Source organism: Pseudorca crassidens, chromosome 3 (assembly GCF_039906515.1).
Source record: "Pseudorca crassidens isolate mPseCra1 chromosome 3, mPseCra1.hap1, whole genome shotgun sequence".
Classification (NCBI taxonomy): domain Eukaryota; kingdom Metazoa; phylum Chordata; class Mammalia; order Artiodactyla; family Delphinidae; genus Pseudorca; species Pseudorca crassidens.
Genome location: NC_090298.1, coordinates 103,204,414 through 103,224,679, shown reverse-complemented (window position 1 = coordinate 103,224,679; position 20,266 = coordinate 103,204,414). Strand labels below are relative to the sequence as shown.

General features: G+C 41.2%; 1 protein-coding gene across 8 annotated transcripts in view; it reads left to right on the top strand.

Moving 5' to 3' along the window:
- Positions 1-7,412: 7,412 nt before the first annotated feature.
- ZNF608 (zinc finger protein 608) overlaps positions 7,413-20,266 on the top strand; it is a 105,974-nt gene continuing 93,120 nt past the window's right edge. For 5 of the 8 annotated variants that reach the window (XR_010942079.1, XM_067731591.1, XM_067731590.1 and 2 more), the window contains exons 1-2: positions 9,446-10,029; positions 11,045-12,138. Coding sequence is in view for 7 of the 8 variants with exons in the window: in XM_067731591.1 (XP_067587692.1) it covers positions 11,230-12,138 (909 nt within the window). In the remaining variant the exon portion in view is untranslated. Of the gene's footprint in view, positions 7,687-9,444; positions 10,030-11,044; positions 12,139-20,266 lie in introns of those variants that run through there. The other 3 variants (XM_067731589.1, XM_067731593.1, XM_067731594.1) reach the window with 3 other exon arrangements.

Sequence of the window (20,266 nt, the reverse complement as noted above, 5' to 3'; positions counted from 1 at the left end):
TTACCCTATTAGGTTAATGCCAAAAATGTTCCAAAGCCAAGGAATAAATTGTGTTCCTGAATAACTCTTCCTTCTCAAAGACCTAGTAGCTTTTCTTCTTACCCTTTTAATATAGAAATTTCCAAGTATATATGTGTGTATTACATAAAGAATAATATTATGATTCCAATGTATACATCACCAGTCTCAAAAATGACCAGTCGTGGGCTTCCCTGGTGGCGCAGTGGTTGAGAGTCCACCTGTCGGTGCAGGGGACGCGGGTTCATGCCCCGGTCCGGGAGGACCCCCCCATGCCGCGGAGTGACTGGGCCCGTGAGCCATGGCCGCTGGGCCTGCGCGTCCGGAGCCTCTGCTCCGCAGCGGGAGAGGCCACAACAGTGAGAGGCCCGCAAATCGCAAAAAATAAATAAACAAATAACCAGTCGTATGTCATTTTTAACCTCACTGTGCTACCCATCGTTGTAATTTTTTTTAATATTTCAAACATTTCAGTTGCATAATAACAAGAAACTGATTTTCTTTTTTTTAATCCTGAGTCTTAGGTGCCACATCTTCTGCTTGGCGTAGTATTAATCTCTGGTGGAAAGAAGACACAGTGGCTTTTCTTTGATTGAAAAGCAGTTGAATTCATTATTCTTTCAGGAAGAGAAGTCACCAGTCACCTGCTAATGTTTCTATGCTCAACCAAATGGGTGGAACTGTTGTCTGGAACCATGTGTGGGTGGCAGTCAAGTGCAGTGGTTAAGCAACCAGACTCGGGCCAGGCTTCCTCCATTAAATCTTGGCTCCACCAAGATTTGGCTTTGTTACTTGAAAACGCTCCTTATCTTTTCTCTGTCTCAGTCTCCTCATCTGATGATGATATCTCATGGGGCTGTTATGAAGATTAAATGAATCAATACATACGAAGAATTAGGAAGAATTTCTGGAACATGGTAAGTTGCACATATATTTCCCATTATTATTCACTATCTTAAATTACAAACCTCTTTTAAGTTTGAAAAAGTTGTGCATCCTTAAGACATTTGTGGGTTTTGGGGGATAACAATGTAAAATGTTGAACAATTAAAAAAATTATAGATAAGTTGCCTTAATTATGAGGGAAAATATATTGTCTTCTTTGCTCCTAAAAATTGTTTGACGCGATTACTTTTCAGTATTAAGTGTTTTAATTTCATGTTTTAAATTTTAAAAATCTCAGAGAAAAGAATTCTAGTTGGGACAGGTAATGTTTAAGAAAAAAAAATTAAAGCATGTGTTAGAACAGTTTGTTCATGTAACTTGTGTGGGAATTCCTCTAAAATCCAAGGAAACACCATGAGAACCCAATAAATAGAAAACATTAAAATATGGTTAGAAGAAATGTCCCTGGACATTAAATTCCATTCTTAGCAGATCCCCAATATGATCATTACGTTTTAAAAGTGTTTAAAAAGAATACAAGGTTCTTCCCTGTATGATTTTAAGAATCTTGAAAAAAGACGGAAGGAAAGGAAAGAAAGGTGATTAAAATATTTTTGGAAGAAGAGGGTCCCCAGAGCAGGCTGGTATGCAGTGTTCATTGAGCTGAAGAAACCTTAACATACTGGCCCAGGAATCAGCCAATCAGGAGGCTGAGAACCATATTTCCATAATGATGATTGGCTGGTGGACTGGAGGCTCAGCTGAGCTGAGGATGGGACGGAAATGCTCTGTTGAGAAAATAGCAAAACAACTTTCTGGCTTTCTGTTGTTTATTGCATATTCTCCAAATGATTGTAGTGATTCATCCTTTAGGAAAGCTTGTTTTGAAAACAAAAGAGGCACAGTTGTTCACAACGAAAGTGTTACTCAGCAGCCAAGGAGCTGAGTATAATCGTATTCTTTTATTTTTCTTTAAAATAAACCTGTCTCCTGATTTTTTCTAACCAAGTATGTTAAGACTTCCTAGGCGATTCATAAGGGTTTGATTTAAATTATAAATTAGACAAGGGCTATAATTTCTGATACGCTTTCATCCTTGCTTTATTAATCTGTCAGCTTTGTGAAGTACGCACAAATACAATGTAGTTTGTAAAGTGTGGGAAAGTCCTTAAATTCTAGTGCCAAGAGCGTATGAAATACTCTCACAATTAAGGGGATTCTGCTACCCTCCAAAAAGAAGCTATATTAGGAAATCTTTTTCATGTAGTCATATACGTATGAAAGCAAGAGATACATTTATCAATGTATTTGGTGTTACTCTCACAAATGTTTACACATACATAAAAATCCACTGTCATTAAGTCATAGAGATTTTTGAAAACAACCAAAGGGGGAGCAGAAAAAGGGAGGCAAGGAGGAAAGATGGAGTAGAACACGGCTGTATCCTGCTGCCTTTTGGCCCTCTCCTGCTTGGTGGTTTGTATTTTGTTGTAGTTGTTTTAGATTCAAATAGAGCATTGACAACATTTCACCTCCACATTTTTAAACTTGGTTTTACAATCATTTTTTCCACCAACCATCTTTCTGGAAATGAGAATAATTCTATAATGCAGATTAAGCAGAAGTGTTTTTCAGTTTCTCCCAGTGACCATTCCTTGGCTAGCTAACAGACCAGCCATTCAGAAGCAATTTTCTTCAGGCTGAAATTATGTGCTGACCGTAGCAGATCACTTCCCATAATAACCCTTCCCCCACCCAATGCTAAATACAATCTGTCTCCTACCCACTGTAATAACGTGCAAATGACTGTAATTTTGCAGACAAGAAACAGCCCAAAGTGAAACGTGTCTAAACAGAGGTCGATTTGAAAAATCAGGGCTATTACCTAAATCTGTAAAATACATATTGTAATAAAACCAGCAACAGCAATCTCCAATAAGTAGTTTTAAAAAAATGTAACTTGTGTTTTGATCTTCTTTAGGCACCCGGTCTCCACTGGCATAAAAGAAAAATCCTTTTCCAGAAATGGTTTCATTACATGCGATGTAAACTGCCTTCCTTTGCTAACTGATCTGCAGACCTTGCTTGGGCACCCGTTCAGATATAGTAGCGCACACCACACCAGAAAGACCCGGCAAGCAGAGGTAAGATTTCAGATACTTAACACTGACCTACATCACAGTTCTCTCAATGTGAGCAGTATACAGATGTTTTCCTTTAGAAGAATGTGCTGCTTTGCAATATTTTGCTGGATTCCCTAGGACTGTATGGCATAAAAGGGACAAGATTTGCTGCTTTTCCTTTTGGATTCTTTTCAGGTTGAGGTTTGGGAGAAGGAATGGGGAAATACCGACACATACAGGGAGAAACTCCTTTAACTTTACAGTTCTTTACTATTAAAATTCATTGTAGTCGTGAGTCTCAGAGCATGGAAAATTTGCTTTATATCATTTCAATTTGTTTAAGCAAAACCGTATTATAAAGGTCTTGGAAGATAGACATCATTCTCCCTCCCTTGGATGTAGAGTCCCTTTGTTTTACGCTGAGGAGTTTAAATTGAAGGTGAACTAATAGAGCATAGAAATGACCTGAAAAGTTAACACAGCTGTGTTTTACAGTGTGTGTGAATGTCTGTATTCACAAAATGTATATCAGAATGTCCATGGGTCTCTCATGAGGCGTCTTCCATGGCAGGGTGAACACCATCTGTGTCTTGTTTCCCTAAGTACTTCTCCCATTCCCATGGGGATGAAATAAAATGTTTCTGTGCCAGGTCCTCTCTCTCCACTAGACATCTGCTTCTTGGCACTCTTTTTTGGTCCAGTGATATTTCAGGATATTGCAAAAACATCAAATGTTTGACTGAGAACACTGCCTATCTCTTTTTGGGGACAGTTGTTTAGAGATGGATATTGTTAACAATACAGAAACTTGAATTGGATTTAGGAAGCATGTTTGAAAAGAGTTTTCTCTAAAAGACCTTTCCTCGGTAGCAAGTTAGGATGTTATCTCTAGGTAAAGTGAAGAACATCTAGCGTTTGTGCGGGTGTCTTAATAAATCACCCATTCCATATTCCCTAGAAACCAGGTCACTTGCCCACAGCCTTGAGGCAGGTCTGTTCATAACCAAGCCCAGACAGATAAGACCCTTTCTCCACAGTCTTCCTGGGCAGCCAGAAAGTTTCTCATTATGTCTAAATTAAGTTTATTTTCTCATAAGTCCATTCCTAGGTAGGTTTTTTTTTTTTTTTTTAATAACTTTGCTTTCCACTTTTTCCCCTTGGTCTTGAACAACTCTCTAGTGTCAAAGTTGGCATAGATTTAGAAAAGTTAGACCCACGTATAAACTGCCTTCCAAATAAACAAAAATCCAAGAAATTATTTCTGATCCTTTTATGATACAGCACAAACCAGAGGAAATAGGCGCCAAAGAAAGACCACTGTGTTTTCCTGTGTTACTGCCTGAAGCCCCTGGCCTCAGCACTGAGCTCTTTGCCCTTAAAAAGGAGGAAAAGTCTTGTGCCAGGATCTTCTGATCACCTAGTAATGGAAGCAGTACAAGCAGGAGCTCAGCTGGTGGTGGTGGTTATTGGAGATGGGATAGCACTCTTTAACTGCTCCTTTTACACTATCCTTCTGGCTCCTCCCACCTCTTCTTTCCTCCTAGACTCCTTTCCAGACAGCTGCTCCCCTCTACCACATCTCTGAGTAGACACACACTAAGATGTAAAATTACAAAGTATACATGTTATACAATAGTGTACTGGTATTATCAACTATATGCGTGTGGATATCAGTACGCAGGCTAGTATGTTCCCTATCATCTTGATAAGAGAGGCGGATAAAATTTTCTTCTCTAAAATATGGTAGAACTTCCTAATTTTGTGAGAGGAGTAGCTCTGATTTTCTAAGCCGGTAGTTAATTATCTTAGTTTCATTCATCAATTAGCTGATAGCCCTCTGATGTCTCTTGATTGGCCCCTTTGTCAAACAAAAGAAAACAAACACTCACAAAGCCAGCAGAATGACTCTGGTTGATTCAAGTCTCTAGGCGGAACTTGGAGGGTAGGAGGTGGGGGCGGGGTGCGAACGGAGTGTGGAGATGTTGGAATGGAAGGAAAATGCTTGAATTTATCAAAAACGGTTTGGGTTAAATATGTGATTGAATTTGGCATAAGCCTTTATCTTTAACCAGGTGGGGTTTATTAAAAAGGTTGAAGAATTAGGGTTAAGTATTGAAGTAAGGGTTAGATCAGATTATTTGAATATCAGGAAGCCTAAACTTTGGTTTTAGTTACACTAAATCTATACTGCAGAGCCTGTGATTTGCTTTTACCAAGGGAGTGTGTTGGAGGTGTTGCTTCTACCCTTTATGAACTTCAGCAGGTCTTATTTTCTATGCCTTTTCAAGTCCAGTTGTTTTAAAAGCTAATTATTGATTTTTCCAAGCTGATTATACAGGGTAGCCATGGGCTTCCAAAGATGGAAATACTCCAGGGACATAGGAAGTGTCTGAGTGATCTGGTCCTTTGAGGAACCACTCTTCTAAAAGAAGAAGAGTTAAAAATCAACGTGCATGTTCTATTAGCAGTGGGACACACACAAATTGTAAAATCTGTACGTTCAAAATTATAAAACAAATATGAAAGTTAAAATAGACGATAAGTGGGTATCAGATTATCTTCTCTGCCCTATTTGTTAATGTACGGCTTTGCTTTGAAAATAAATTTATTTAGGCAGATCTAAGGACTATTATAGATTGCATTCCTCTAGTTTATGTACCCCAGCAAAGGATGGAAACTGCTGTTTATTACTATTTTAGCATCAAATCGAGTTCATCTTGGGTAGTGAAACAACTAATTGGCATTAAAAAAAATGAACTAAATACATCGAAAGCTCAAACACGAGTCAATAGACATTACTTAAAACATGTGACATAAATATTTTTATTGATCCACAAAGTCATCACTGAATATTTATATCATAAGCAATCTTCTGCTAGCTCTAATTCACTTTATATGTCCATTTGACTCAGTTAAGACACATTCTTAAATTGCGATTGTCGTGTGGAAATTACAAACCCGGTAGTGCTGCATCTTTAACACTTGGGATCATGACACTTTCAATTAAATTCAGTGCACCCTTTGACTTTAAAATTTCCATATTCCGGCTCCTAAAAGTGATGGAAAATAACAATGAAAAATTAAAACTAAAAGTGCTTTAAAGGCTTAATATATATAAACACATTAGCTTAAGTATATTAGCGGTTACAGTACAATACTTGTTATTGTTAAACTTGTTATTTCATATTAACCTCTCTGGTCCTATGACCTCAGAGTCCCATTAACTTGGTTGCTGGCGTTTGTCCTACAATACATTCTAAAATATTTTTGTGTTCTTGGTGGATTGCACGGTGCTGCGTTCAGAGGACTTTGACACCGGCTCTCCCCAAGAGAGGGTTAAATATTTGGGGAAGGGGAACCCTGACAATCCCTCGGCTTAAAAATGGTACTGGGACTGTTTAACGGGTTAATCTTCCTAGTATATTTATCTCCCACAAATCGATTTTTTTAAAAAATGAGACTAGCCCGACGTGTTAACATGGTTGGCCGGGACCTCATTTTTTTAAAATTTAAAAAAAATTTTTTGGAGCTGCCTAGGACCAGGTGGAAAAGCTTTGTTACTAATTCCAGGGAAGAACCTTTCACGTAGTGGTGGTTAAATGGTTGCCAGCTTTCACATTTCATTGCTTGTGGACCAGAAGCCTGGGAACAAAAGGGTTACTTGTTTCCCCACCACCGCCTTCACCCCCAGATCGATTTTTCTTATTTAATCAGCGAGTAAAATGAGAGACACAAGGAAAAAAAAAAAAAACACCCATTGAAAGAAGGGCAAAGTGGCGGGGGGAGAGTTGAAAGCCAGAAGGTGCAATACAGAAAATCAGTCCGGGGAGTTTGCGCTGCCGAGTCCTTGCAACACGGAATGGAACCGGCAGAACGCTCGCAGTCATTTCCACACAGCCAACCTCCCTTTTCTCCTCGCTACGCGCTACTGGCTCATTTGGCTTCCCTCTGCCACCGAGCGATCACATACATTATTTCCCCCAAGATAACACAATCAAACTTATATTTACCGACATCCTCTCCTCGCAGCCTGTTTGAGATTTGTTTTAATAAATAAGTGTTTTATGTGAATGATGTAGTAATTGAAACAGGCGCACCATTTTTTTTTTTTTTCATCTTACTGCAGGAGGTTCCTCAACTCCAATCTGGTTGGAAAATAAAACGCTTTGTCTCCACAACCGCCCCCCACCGGACCCCCACCCGCTCTCAGTGTGTGTTTTATACGTGTGTATATCTCAACCCCCTACAGTAGCCAAGAGAAAGCAGCTAGCCAATGAGAGAGCCCAGTTTCATAAAAGCTGCTCTCTGATTGGCCCGATGAGAAAGGGCAATGGGAACAAAGAAAAGTCCCTTTCAGGTATAGAGGCTGAGAGCTCCTTTTGCTCCACTCCCCCTGTGTGTGTGTTGTGTTTCAGTCCTGATTTCAGTGTTGCAGAACAAGCTTGTTGTGTGTGTGCACCACGGGAATTTTTCTTTTCTTTTTTTTAATTTGAATTTTTGTTTTTATAAAAAATACACAGGCCGGTCTGTGACATTTGATGGTCCATCTTCTTTAATAATAAATTTGTTGAAGAGATTATAATTTCCAAAATAAAGCGGCTGCAACCAAACACATTCAATGCAGTTAGAAGGAAAAGGTCAACTCGATCCAATACAGACCGTAAGTACGGTTGCGTGGTGTGTCTCTATATAGCACTTAGCGGGGACTTCATGCAGGGGAATGTGCGAGTTTTATGCATTGAAATGAGGAACTAGTTACAGGGTTTGGCTTTTGCATTGAGAACAACAATCCAAGAAGGGTGAATTTTTATTCAGTGGAGGGTGAAGCATTTGTAACTTCTTCACACAAATTAAGCTTGACTGGGCACTCGGGGTAACTTAGAGTAAACTACCTTTGGGGCTCTAACCCAAGGAGAATAAAAGTGACACAGTTACAAATCTTGATCTGCAGTGTCCATTCTCTAGCGCACCTCACCCCTCCCTCTCCTATCCTAGCTGGGAAGGACCCTCTTCCAAACTGAACCAGGAAAATGGGGGCAAGGGCAGAACAAGCCGATTTCTGTCTCTTGTCACATCTAGTGCCCATAATTTAATATTAAACAAGGGAATAGTCACCCATTACCTGTAATGGTTATAATTACCATTTTCCACCTCCTTAAAAAAGCAAGCAGCAAAAACACCATTAAGGGAAAAAAATGCCCCACCCAACCCGAACAAACCCGCAAATAGTAACAATGGTGTGTTTATTACAGGACCTGGATTGGGAGCTAGCAAAATGTTTTTCTTTGTTTAAGACATGAGGGGGGGGTCCCTAAAATCCAAGTAGCGTGGAGGTGCCCTGCCCCCCTCGCCTAGTCGTCCCTATCCCTGGCCCCTTGGCAAAGACGGCAAATTGGAGATAAGCTGAGGAAAGGTTTATAAGGTGTTTCTTTAAAACATCTGCTTTGCTCTTGTACTCATTACATTTCACTCCTTCCGAACTTCCGAGAGCCTAGATCTGCGAGAAATGTTTCACATTCATAACTTGTAGCTGCTCCCACTGCAAGGGCGGGAGTGGGGGGAGGCGGCGGGGGGGGGGGAGAGTGTGTGCCGGGGGAGGGGAGAGACCTTCAGCTTTTTTTTAAAGACCAGATCAGTATTTTCTTGATACGCTTGTCACCATTTTTGTTCTCACGACAACCAATTGAGCCCTTGATCCTCACGTGATGTGAAAGGCTTGCACTGTAACAAAATCGCTCCTTTTCGATGGTTGGTTGTTGCTAACTCGCCCATCCCCCTCCCCCAGCCCCGACATTTCCAGCAAAGCGACTCTCCACTTCCAATCTATCAACAATTCATTACTGCTTTTAGCTTCCAAACGCCAGCTAATTAAAAATACTAAGCCAAGCTCTGGGGCCATCTGACTAAACACAGGAGGGGGGGGGGTGAGAGAGGAGGAGGAGAGAAAAATAAATAAAAAGGAGACGCACCGTTTGCTGCGACTGTAAACGGGAAAAACTGTCCTGAAAAAGGTCGCCTTAAAAAAAAATCTTTTTTTGACTCTAATTATCGAATTACCACATGACTGATCGGCTTGAACGACAGCGGATTTTTCCCCCCCTCGGGGACTATACTAGGAACTCGGTTCCTTTTTCTTAAAACAACATAAAACAGGAAAACATCACATCCTTTAGGTTTCGAAGACTGAACCAATTTTAAACGCCGTTATTTTCCCTACCCCGCCGCCCCCCGGCCCCCACCCTGAATGCTGGTATAACTGGTTTATCAGCTCACTGAATCATCTGCTCCCCTCCCCCTCCACACCTTTCTTTTTCTCCTCTTGCTCGACTTCTCATCCCACCCTTTCCTCCACCTCCTGCTCCCTCCCTCCCCCTTCCTCCCCCATCCCCTTCCCCCTCCTTTCCTCTTAAGTTAGTTCAAGAAATCAAATCTGTCAGGACGGGCGGAAAAATGCCACTTCCCGACTAACAGGCGGAATCCAGCCCAGATTTTCAGTCCTTTCTTCTTATTCTTTCTTCCCTTTCACTAATTTATCCCGATGTTAGCACATTCTGTCTTGTTACTAGCGGACGCCTGTAGGTTTGCTACATGGGATCATTACTTACTGATCACGGTGACTCTGAAGTCTGGAACTGAAGGCGGAATGAGAAGTTGGGAAAACTTTTTTCTCTAAGCTCTCTCTTTTTTAAAAACTATTATTCTCGATGCTTGTTAAGAGGAAAAAAACCCTTTGGTGCTTCTGTTGTGAATGTGAAACATTATCTTCCAGCTGTACAGTGACACATTTTTTTAAGGAGAAAAGGACTGATCCGTTTGCCAAAAGGGGGGTGGGGAAGTGGAATAATGTTATCGAGTGATTATTCTGGCTGAGATGTGTTATTTGGTTCCTTCCTTCTTGATCATTTGGTGTTTAAGTAAAATGAGGCACAGGCTTGTTTGCCGAGTGGAGTGGGAAAGGCATTTTGATTTGCTGGCCTAATTAAAAAATGATAAAGGAGTAAAGGTAAGCAATGTCTGTGTGTGTGTGTGTATGTATATTTATTTTTTTTTTCCTTGACAATCAACTGTTAAAAAGGGGCTGATCCCTTTAAAAACCGTTTTAACTGATCTTTGTCAAACACACACTCATTTGCGGTCATTGAGGCCACCTTGGCGCAGATCACTTAAAGTGTATGTCTTAATCAGTTTCCCGTACAGTCAGTAGCACCATATTTAACAGATTGAGCCAGTCTGTGACCTAGGAATACGGTAGAATTGTTTAGATGTAATTTCTTTTTCTCAAAAGGCATATATTTAGCCTTTTATTTGACACTGTCTTTTCTAAAATAGAGAAATGCTCTTAAAGACGTGTGTGTATATCTCAAAAATAAAATTGTATAAACTGTTGGGGAAGAGAGGATGGGGGGGTATGTGTATGGGGGCGTTATTGGTTGTTTTTTTCTGTTCCTTACTGGGAACAAAAACCAGATTGCCCAAACAATTTGTAAAAAGAAGTAATAAAATTAGAAATGAGGAAAATTTAGCAACATCATTCTGAAACTAGCCTTAGAGAACTTCCAGGGTCTGGTCTTTTAAAAACTGCAAGATCTAGGACATGTTTAAGGATGTTTAAAGCGTGTTCCTTCCTCTTGTCCGAGTGTTCAGGCTGTGTTTCTGGGGTTGTTACCATGTGTATGTGCTAGAAAAAAAAATCCTAAACTCTTTTTTTTTTTTCCCTTAAACCTTTCTGGACTTGACTCAGATCCTTAAGATATTTTAATGCTTTTTAAAAAGTGATTATCCTTGTGTTGTTGATAAAGGGCTTTTCTTTTTTAGCTACTGTAAGATGCTTACTGTCATGGGTACGTTTTTCGGGTTTGGTTATTTTTCTTTAAACCTGATATTGGACTGTGGAGACAATACATGAGCCACCTTCCTCACCATCCTTCCCTGTACCCCTCACTGACTCCCCAGTATTAATCGTTTTTTATTCTGGTAACACCCAGACAAGAAATATTCGACTTTTCCCCCCTTCACAGGAAAAGGTGGACCTGGACTGAAGGGTGTAAACCCCCTGGACCCATTCCTGGGGCAGGAAAAAGAAGAGGAAGATTAGAAGATTTTTTTTTTTTTTTAAGAGAAAGCCCAGCGGAGCTAAACGAATGTCCCCTCATCTCCAAAGGAAAGTTCATCGGATTTTTATTCTAGAGAGCTCATCTTCAGGATGTCAGTGAACATTTCTACGGCAGGAAAGGGTGTGGATCCAAATACGGTTGATACTTATGACAGTGGCGATGATTGGGAAATCGGGGTTGGAAATTTAATAATTGATTTGGACGCTGATTTGGAGAAGGACAGACAGAAATTTGAAATGAATAATTCCACCAACACCACTAGCAGCAGCAACTCTAAGGATTGTGGAGGTCTGGCCTCCAGTGGGGCCGGTGCTACCGCAGCCTTAGCGGATGGCCTAAAATTTGCTTCTGTTCAGCCCTCTGCTCCCCAGGGGAATTCACACAAAGAGACCAGCAAATCAAAAGTGAAAAGGAGTAAAACTTCTAAGGATGCTAATAAATCTCTGCCTTCTGCTGCCTTGTATGGGATTCCCGAGATCAGCGGCACTGGCAAGAGGCAGGAAGTCCAAGGGCGCCCTGGAGAGGCAACTGGCATGAATTCAGCGCTGGGTCAAAGTGTGAGCGGCGGCGGCGGCGGCGGCGGCAACCCGAACAGCAATAGTACCAGCACCGGCACCTCCGCTGCCACCGCGGGAACGGCCTCCTGCGGGAAAAGCAAAGAGGAGAAGCCAGGTAAAAGCCAGAGCAGCCGAGGCGCCAAGCGGGATAAGGATGCGGGGAAATCCAGGAAGGACAAGCACGACCTGCTTCAGGGCCACCAGAATGGCAGTGGCAGCCAGGCCCCTTCCGGGGGCCTCTATGGCTTTGGGGCCAAGAGCAATGGAGGTGGCGCGAGCCCCTTCCACTGCGGGGGCACTGGGAGTGGCAGCGTCGCGGCTGCTGGGGAAGTTAGCAAAAGTGCCCCGGATTCAGGGCTCATGGGAAACTCTATGTTGGTAAAGAAGGAAGAGGAGGAGGAGGAGAGCCACAGGCGAATCAAGAAACTGAAAACTGAGAAGGTAGGATAAAGACGCCTTCCTAGATCTCCTACTTTCCTCTTTGTGTGCATTTGTGTGGGTGCGTGGTGGGTGGGGACGTGCCTCTGTGTGCCTTACACTTCGTGCTTTCTGGTTCTTTGTGAGATTTCTCTTCTGTGCATCCTTCCTGTGAACTTTTGGTATGGGGCAGCTTAACTTGGGTGCAGTGTTTAGCTCCTGCTTCTGCTGCTGCTTGTGGTGCTAGTGTTTGGGTCCCCAGGTGGGAGGGTCTGGGTGTTCCAAGTACCTTTTGCCCTGCAGAAGGGCTCTTGGCCAGTCAGCTCGTTGCGGTGTGCTTTTAACAGAAAACCTGCTCCTGTACCCACTTACCTCTTCTCCTGATTTCTCCCCCTAAGGAGAACTGTCTTCTGTTTTAATTTACACGTCCTAGTATTTCTGGTAATGTGTCCTTAGGTGCAGGGTTCACGTTGCCTCCCCGGAGAGGTATGTCGAGGATTCGAATTTGCACTCCACCCTCCACCCATTTATTTTTTCATGATATTCTCCAAGATAGTCTTGTCAAAGGATATGTTACTGTTATTGGTCCCGAATGAAACCTTGGTCTCCTAGGGTCATTGGTTTCATAACCGTGTAGCAAGAATGGAATGGTTTTGGTGACCGCCAGGACTCTTTCCTTGTTCCCTTGCCCAGTTCTTAGCTGGAGATGTAAGAGTGTTATCACTTGGATTTCTTGCCTGACCAGGGAGCTGAAATGTTGGTAAGAAAAGTGGAATGGACTTGGTGGATTGGTGTGCTGAAAGGTGAAAACGGAGCCAAAAGATACCCGAAATACGTGTTGCATTTGAGCGGTGGGGAGCGTTGATTTAGGTAATTCGGACCCTTTTTCCCATCTTTGTCATTGTCGGAAAGTCTAGTGAGACACTGCCTTCGAAAAACTGCCCCTCGTGTTGTGCTGCTTTGTGCTGGAGGCCTAGGACTTACTGGTCCGGCAATTACTGTGCATTAAGTGATGTCCCAAGAGCTGAAGGTGCTCTGTCCACAGAGCAGGTTGGGAGTGAACCGGGGGAGTGAGTGCTGTCTCTATAAAATTAACGTTTAATTCTACAGATTGTGCCTTGCAGAAGCAAGTGCGTGTCGTGTGGTTCGTGGCATGGTTGTTTGGTTATATGCTTATTAAATAATTTGATCTTTGCTCTTTCTCACTTGGTCAAAATTGTGAAGTGTCTTTGGGTGATTATTTCTGTGTACAATTTCTCACTGCTGTCTATTTAAACCTTTTTCTTTTTGCAGGAATAAAGTTTCGGTTTTATGATTTTAGAAGTCGATGAAGGTACATTAAGGTGTAGATGATGCCAAAATCGCAAAAAGCCTCTGAACGCCTGCTTCTTCTAGCCATATCCCCTTGGTCAGACAGCATTTAACACTGATGACTTTAAAGGCATTAAAAAAAATACAATCCAGGTTTCGATTCTTATGCTGAAATGTGGACTTTCACATAATTTCTGCTAAAAGGCGTTCTGAAGTCTTCTTACTAGTACAGTAGAGCATTTACTTTTGTTGCCAGTAGTCTTCAAATTGCAGTTCTAATCTGCCCTAACTATCTAGATGAATTGCCCTAATCCAGTGCTCACAATGGCTGTGGTTAAGGAGTCAGAGCCATTTGATTGGATTCACTGCTGCCTGGAATGTGGGAGGTACTGCCCTTAGCCTTTTAATCTTCCAGCCAAATGTTCACAGTCAACAATTTTGTTTAGCTGGCAATTGGAACATTTCAGTATCTCAAAGGCTGCTGTCATGGCAACTGAGATGAGAGCGTGGTGTCGGTTCTCCAGTTTTTGTGTTCTTTTCACTTTCCAGTCACACAGGAAACTGGATGAAAAATGGAAGAATTAAGTTATTCATATACATGCAACTCATCTTCAGAGGAGTATAAGTGTGATAATGTGAATTACCTAAATAAAGAGCAAACAAGTCATGATGGGTCTGGGGTGGAGGGAGGGGAGCAAGCACAGTGCATTTAGATTCATACCACTGCCAACCGTAGCTGCTGGTATGGGCACAGGGCCCCTTCAGGGATGGCTCTGAGGGGCTTGAATACTGCAGTGTGGGCCATTTTCTGTCAAGCTATGGTGCTGGCTCAGGATCTGGAAGCCTGTTCCTTCAGCTTTCCTCCCCACGCCCACTGCACCCCAGAAGGACTTCTCTTAAGAACGCTTTCCTCCTTGGCACACAGAGATGGCACTCCCTTGTACAGATGCCACCCAGGGAAGTCACTCTAATTCCACTAACTCTTGGTTGTGTAAAATTTGACTTCAATTTAGAAAATACTTCCTAATGACAAGGAGGAGACCTCTTGAGGCGGGAAAGATTTAGTAGGACAAGCTTTACCTGGCAAAATAATTCGACACCGAGGCATCCTTTGAGAAAGGTTTTTTGATGTTTTTGTACAATGTTTTAATTTCAGCCTTGTTTGATTATCTGGGTTTGTGAAGAGTAAGTGTCTTAAGGGTGAAGGTGGTTATTTTCGGCAATCGGATGTGGCTCATGAAGGGGTCAAATGTGAAAACCAAAGAGGGGTGTAATGTGGTGTGTGTGCTTTTTTCTTTTTCTTTTTCCTGGTTGGATGGTTCCAGGAGATTCATAAGACTTGCTGTCACCGGTGAATTTTCACAGCATGCTTCTATGTCTATTTTTGGTCTGTTTATTCTGTTTCTTCACTACACAAAGTCATGTAAAACATGATAAATTGGACCTTATGAAAGGTCCAATTATGAAATTAAATCAATGAGCGTTCTAGTCCTTTATGTGGAAACCACAAGTATGTTGTAAAAGTCGCCACTCTCTTAATATGTGAACAAAATCAAAACATGCCATAATTCTAAGATACTTGAGCTGTATTTCTATAGCCCATTTTGTGGTTAAGCCACCAGTGACGTGTCTGAATAAGTAGATTTGACGGTTTGGTTTTTGGTTGTTAAAACCTGCTTCCCCACCTGCCCCCTCCTTTTCTTTTGAAGCATAATAGCCTGTATTGAGGCTCTTCTGCATGTATCCTCCTTAACCGTCTTACAGTTTTGACCTATCAGACGGAGGCATTCGGCTGGGCTAATAGTTCAATACAGTACATGGGTTTATTTGATCGCTGGGATATTCCAAAATACATACAAGAATTCTTAAAAACAGCTGAGACTTCAAATACATGTGAAGAGCCTAGGAGATCTTATGGTTGGGTCTTAGGATTCTGACTCTTCAGTATGCATTTAGAAAAGAGAATGATTTGAGTAATATCATGCTGCTTTCATTAAGCTGGTCCTTAACAGCCTAAGTGTGGGCTCTACAAATGGACCTGTCTATAAAGGATATCATTCATTTTATTTTATTCTCTTGTAGAAGCCTTTTTACACTTCACTAGGGAATTCTGGCACGTTTTCTAAGTGAGTGTGATTAGTTGAAGAACATATTTTGATTAATAAGTTTTGTGGATGATATGCTTCCCCCCCAAATACAGTGCCCCCTACAAATTCTGCTTAGAGAGTGCAGTTTATCTACTGTGAAATAAAAGGGCAGAAAGGTCACTTGCTATAATTAAAGAACAAAGTCCATTGTTGTTGGACAGCAAACTGTTTTGAAAGCTACATAAGGGATTTAGCTGTTGAAAACGTTGGTAACTAAGGGTGGCTCCCAAGCAGCACTGATTCAGCTCCTTTCTTTTCTATAGGCTTCCTCGGAGGATGACAGGGCTTTTGCAGTGGGTGCAGAGGGGCTGCTCTTTCCCCAACGAAGTTTTCTGTGAGACCCCGTGGAAGCTTGGAAGATTTGCATAACCAGGCACATCCCTGGGTTCTGAGCACAGTATCTGTAATCTGCTGGGCTTGCTGGAGAAATTTTAAAAATTACTCAGCAACTGATCAAGATTGTGCTAAAAGAGATAAATAACGTTTAGCAACTTTTAATAACTTTGCAAATAGTCTGTAAAAAGAAAAAAAAAAGAGGCGGGGAGGGATTGATTGTCCAAATGTCATGAGGTTAAGAATGCTCTTCAAGGGAAATTGCTTGGCTGCAAGATGGTTTTAATTAGGGTGTTAGAAAGACTTATTTTTCCTAAGCAGCATTTTATAGTTAGTAAATGAAATCTATGCTGAAAGTGCTAAGCAGAAATCTCCCTAACCACAGAGGTGTTCAATAACCAGATTCAAACAACATGGAAAGAACCATCTGTTCTTCGTTTTCAGCATGAAAAACAAGGATTGAACGGCTGAGATTTGCTCCAATTTTGACTGTGTGTGCCTTTTTTTTAATTTAAAAAAAGTTCACCTGGTACTTCATAGCAACTCGAAATTGCTGTAATATGAGCAACACTGTGAAAACACGTGTTCCTACATTTATTTTAACCAGTTCCACTTTTATTTAAAAGATTTCCAGAAGCTCAGCCATTGAACACTTTATAATGGTTATTCAGTTCCTGCAGGCAATCACAATGAGGGGTCAGTTCTTCAAAGATCTAACTATTTAGTCAGTATCTGAATTATTCTGTCAATTTTCCCCCTGGAGGCAACGGCGGGGGGGGGGGGGAGGCTCTCCCAGGCTAACTCTGGTCAGCATTTATCGGTTAATCTAATTGTACGTGGTAGCCACACCTGGACCGATGTTTGTTCTACATAGACCTTGCTCTGGTTCAGAGCTGTTAGTCTAGGATTGTTGATCATGAGGGAAATATTCTTTTAACACTGATAACTTTGGAGTCCTTGACTTTTAGATGGTAAGCTTCTTGGCTTCTGGTTTTAGTAAGAGCCCTGGGTAAAACATTATCCGGCCTTTGTTTGAGGTCTTTTATAGAAGCTAATGACTGGGCTTGTGCCTCCCTCAGATAAATGACATTATCTCTGAGTGGGCTGACAGGAAACAGACATGTTAATGGTGAAGCTGCGGGGAGGATCTGCCCGGGTTCTGACAAAAGAGTGGAGAAGGGACCCCTGGTTGTGGTCATTAACACATAATGCATTCTTGCTCTTCCTAAGAGGCCCTTGATAATTGGAAAGCTATTTTAGCCACAAGCACTTAAATCATAAATCTACCACTCCTAGTTCCTTTGCATTCTTAAAAGTAGCAAAGTAATGTGTTTTTTGTTAACAAGTGTGTGATCTGGTTTTTAAAAATGGTGGCAGTTCTAGGCGGTGTGGTAATGACGTTTGGGAGGGCTGCACATCCCACTGCTTCTATCAGATGGGATCTCTCTTTGTCTTTCACCAGGGCTCAGTCATCCCTCTACTTTAGTAAACGAAGAAGTGGGTCCAAAAAGTAAAAAGAAATCATTTTTATACTTGAAGATGTCTCATGGAGAGGGATAGAATCTGTTTTTTCTAAGTTGGGCAAAAGATTTTGCTCAGTGATTTGAATGTAATGAAACCTGCCTTTTGAAGTGTATGTTTAAAAAGTCATGGGTATAATTGAGTTTCAATGCAGTTTAAACTCTCTGCTTCTTGAACAGAGATAATTGCCATGTTGAACACACTCTAGAGGTGTAGAAGAGGTGGAAGGATCATGTTATTCTATTCTTTAATATTAAGCACTGGAAGTTTTTCATAGTAATTACTGTAGCACAACATAGTTTTGATTGCCAGCACTCTGAACTTGCCGGTGATCTGAACATCAAGGGTTTTGCTTGAATACTAAACAGTTTATTCCTAAGTTACTTGTATCACATTCTTGTAGAACATGGAAACCAGAACTAAGGAAATACTGGGCGCTCCTTAGCAACAGCGGAGTGGAAATAACCCCTTTTCACTAGGACAGTTGTCGATAAATAATAATACCCTTTTAATCTGTACATTTAAGGTTATAGGGAAAGAGAACAGGTGAAATCTCTGACCCAGGAATGACTTCAGTCGTCATTACAGGCTCATACAGGGATCAGACTGGTACCCTGTGTCTGGTATTTATTTCATAGGTATGTGTGTAGAAATGTTATAATGGCATATATAGCTGTTGGGTTGGGAGCGGACTGGGAGTGTTTAGTAAGTGTGGGTTTTATTCTTTTAAAAGAAGTCACCGTTGATTTTCTGTTCCACTCTGCTGCCAAGTAATTGGCCCCTTCATATCCATCCAGTTCTCTCTCCCAGCTGAAGTTTCTTTAGTGACTTCTTGCTCTCCGTAGCAAGTTCTTTTTAATTTAAGCTAAAGGTTTTGGCAGTGCGAACAAAGCCTTTGCAACTGAATGAAAGGTTGTTAAATAATTCATAGTAGATTGACCATCAGTCGGGCTGTTTGTAATGCTATTTTGAGCGCATAAAGGATATTCAAGACGGGGAGATTGGCACCTTGCTCCTAGAGCTGAGTTCTGCTAACTATCTGCTAAATTTTGGTTAGAAATACCTTTGAGAAAGTATTAAAATAGATTATAGGTTTTGCCTGAAGAACTGAAGAGATTACAAAGCGAATACTTCTATTTTGATAGGTCAGTGGCCTTTGAACCACCTGTATCTCATCTGGTACTCAGAAGGCTTCCCCCACTTCCCCATGAAGCTAAATGAAAATTTAGAAATATATATTTTGGTTGTAATAGAGAACTCAAAGAGAAGGGTGCTTCGGTCCAAACAAATGGGTTGGAAGTGATGAATAAATACTGCTGCTGGTTTTTCAAAGCTACTCTTTCTTCTTTCTCATCCCCACCTCCCAGCCCAGTTTGATTATTATTCACTGTGACTCTTCTCGCTCAACCACTGAGCTTTTTGCAACTCCTGGTAATCCTCGTTCTCAGCTAGCACCTTAAGAAAAACGTGCCTACGGGGGACATTTAGGCACATTCCAATAATGCCATATGAAGGCGGCTTTCACAGTTTAAAAATACATTGATTGTATTTTGTGTTGTACGTAATGATTTTAGAAAGCAGATATTTAGGTTGTGGAATTGGCTTATTATCTTAACCAGAGAGCAGATGGCATGGTGCCACAGACGTATAATTTTACTTAAAGGGACTTTTAAGGTTTTGATGTGTTTTCTTTTCCTCTTATTTCCCTGATGGCTTCTTTTTATTGAAGGGTAACTTAAGGAGACCTGGTAGCAATTTTACTGCCTTCCCCCTGACAGTTTGAAATAATAGCTTGGTCTTTGGTTGTACTGATCTTCTACCAGTCAACTTGATTCTGGTTTTTGTCATGTGGCAGTGAATTAAGGAAAAAAAAAGGGTTTGTAGTATGTTTTAAGAAATGGACTCTTTTATATGCTTCAATTAGCAACAGACGACAAAGTTCCAATTGGTCACACTTTCAGGAACTCCTAGAAGTGACTGTTCCTCCTTTTGATTTAAGAAAACTCCTGATTTGGTTTCTTAGGAAAGCACATCTGGTCCTTTGGCTGCTTTAGATCCACCTTTTTTGTCTTGTGCATTAGTTCCTGCAGGTTCAAAGGTCCTTTTTGAGTTGTTCTTGGTAGGTTAGCACGCTTTCCCCATACTGGAGGGCTGTCCTGTTTTTGGTTGCTACGCCTACCACGTGTTTGAATTCACTTGGCATAAAAATACCATTTGTTTCAATGACTGGATTTTACAGTTTTACCCATTCTTCACTTAGAACATCATCAGGATGAGTTGGAAAGCATCTCTCTCTTTTTTTTTTTTTTAACAAAGTGTGCATAGCCAGACCAGATTACTTTTGGATTTCCTGTCACCTTCTTGGCCGATTTATGGATGGCTCATGTTAAAAGCAACAATAATGTTTGAATTGGAAGGGCTGAAGCCTCGGGTTTTCATTCTTCACGGAGAACTGTTTATTTGTGTGTGGTTCACCACAGTACATGGATAATGCTATCAAATCTGTGCTTTATTATAGGCTTATGACTAGCACAGCAGCACTTAGTTATGTGTTTCTGCGTTTCCCTTCTTTGCCAATTCTTTTGTGATGGAAATGAAATTAGAACCGAATCTTTGCAGCCAAGGAGAAAATAGGCACAACAAGTAGAAATTGTCCCTTGAGCCAGTTCAGAAGTAAGCAGTGGTGATTTAAGAAACATTTTTCTCAAAGGAAGTGAAATCCATAGGAAAAAAAGGACTCCGATTTAACTTTTCCGTGAAGATCAGTGGAAGATGAGCCGCACACTTTGACAAATGGAGGCTGTTCCAACAGAAAGGCTTTATCCCTTTATATTGTTTCA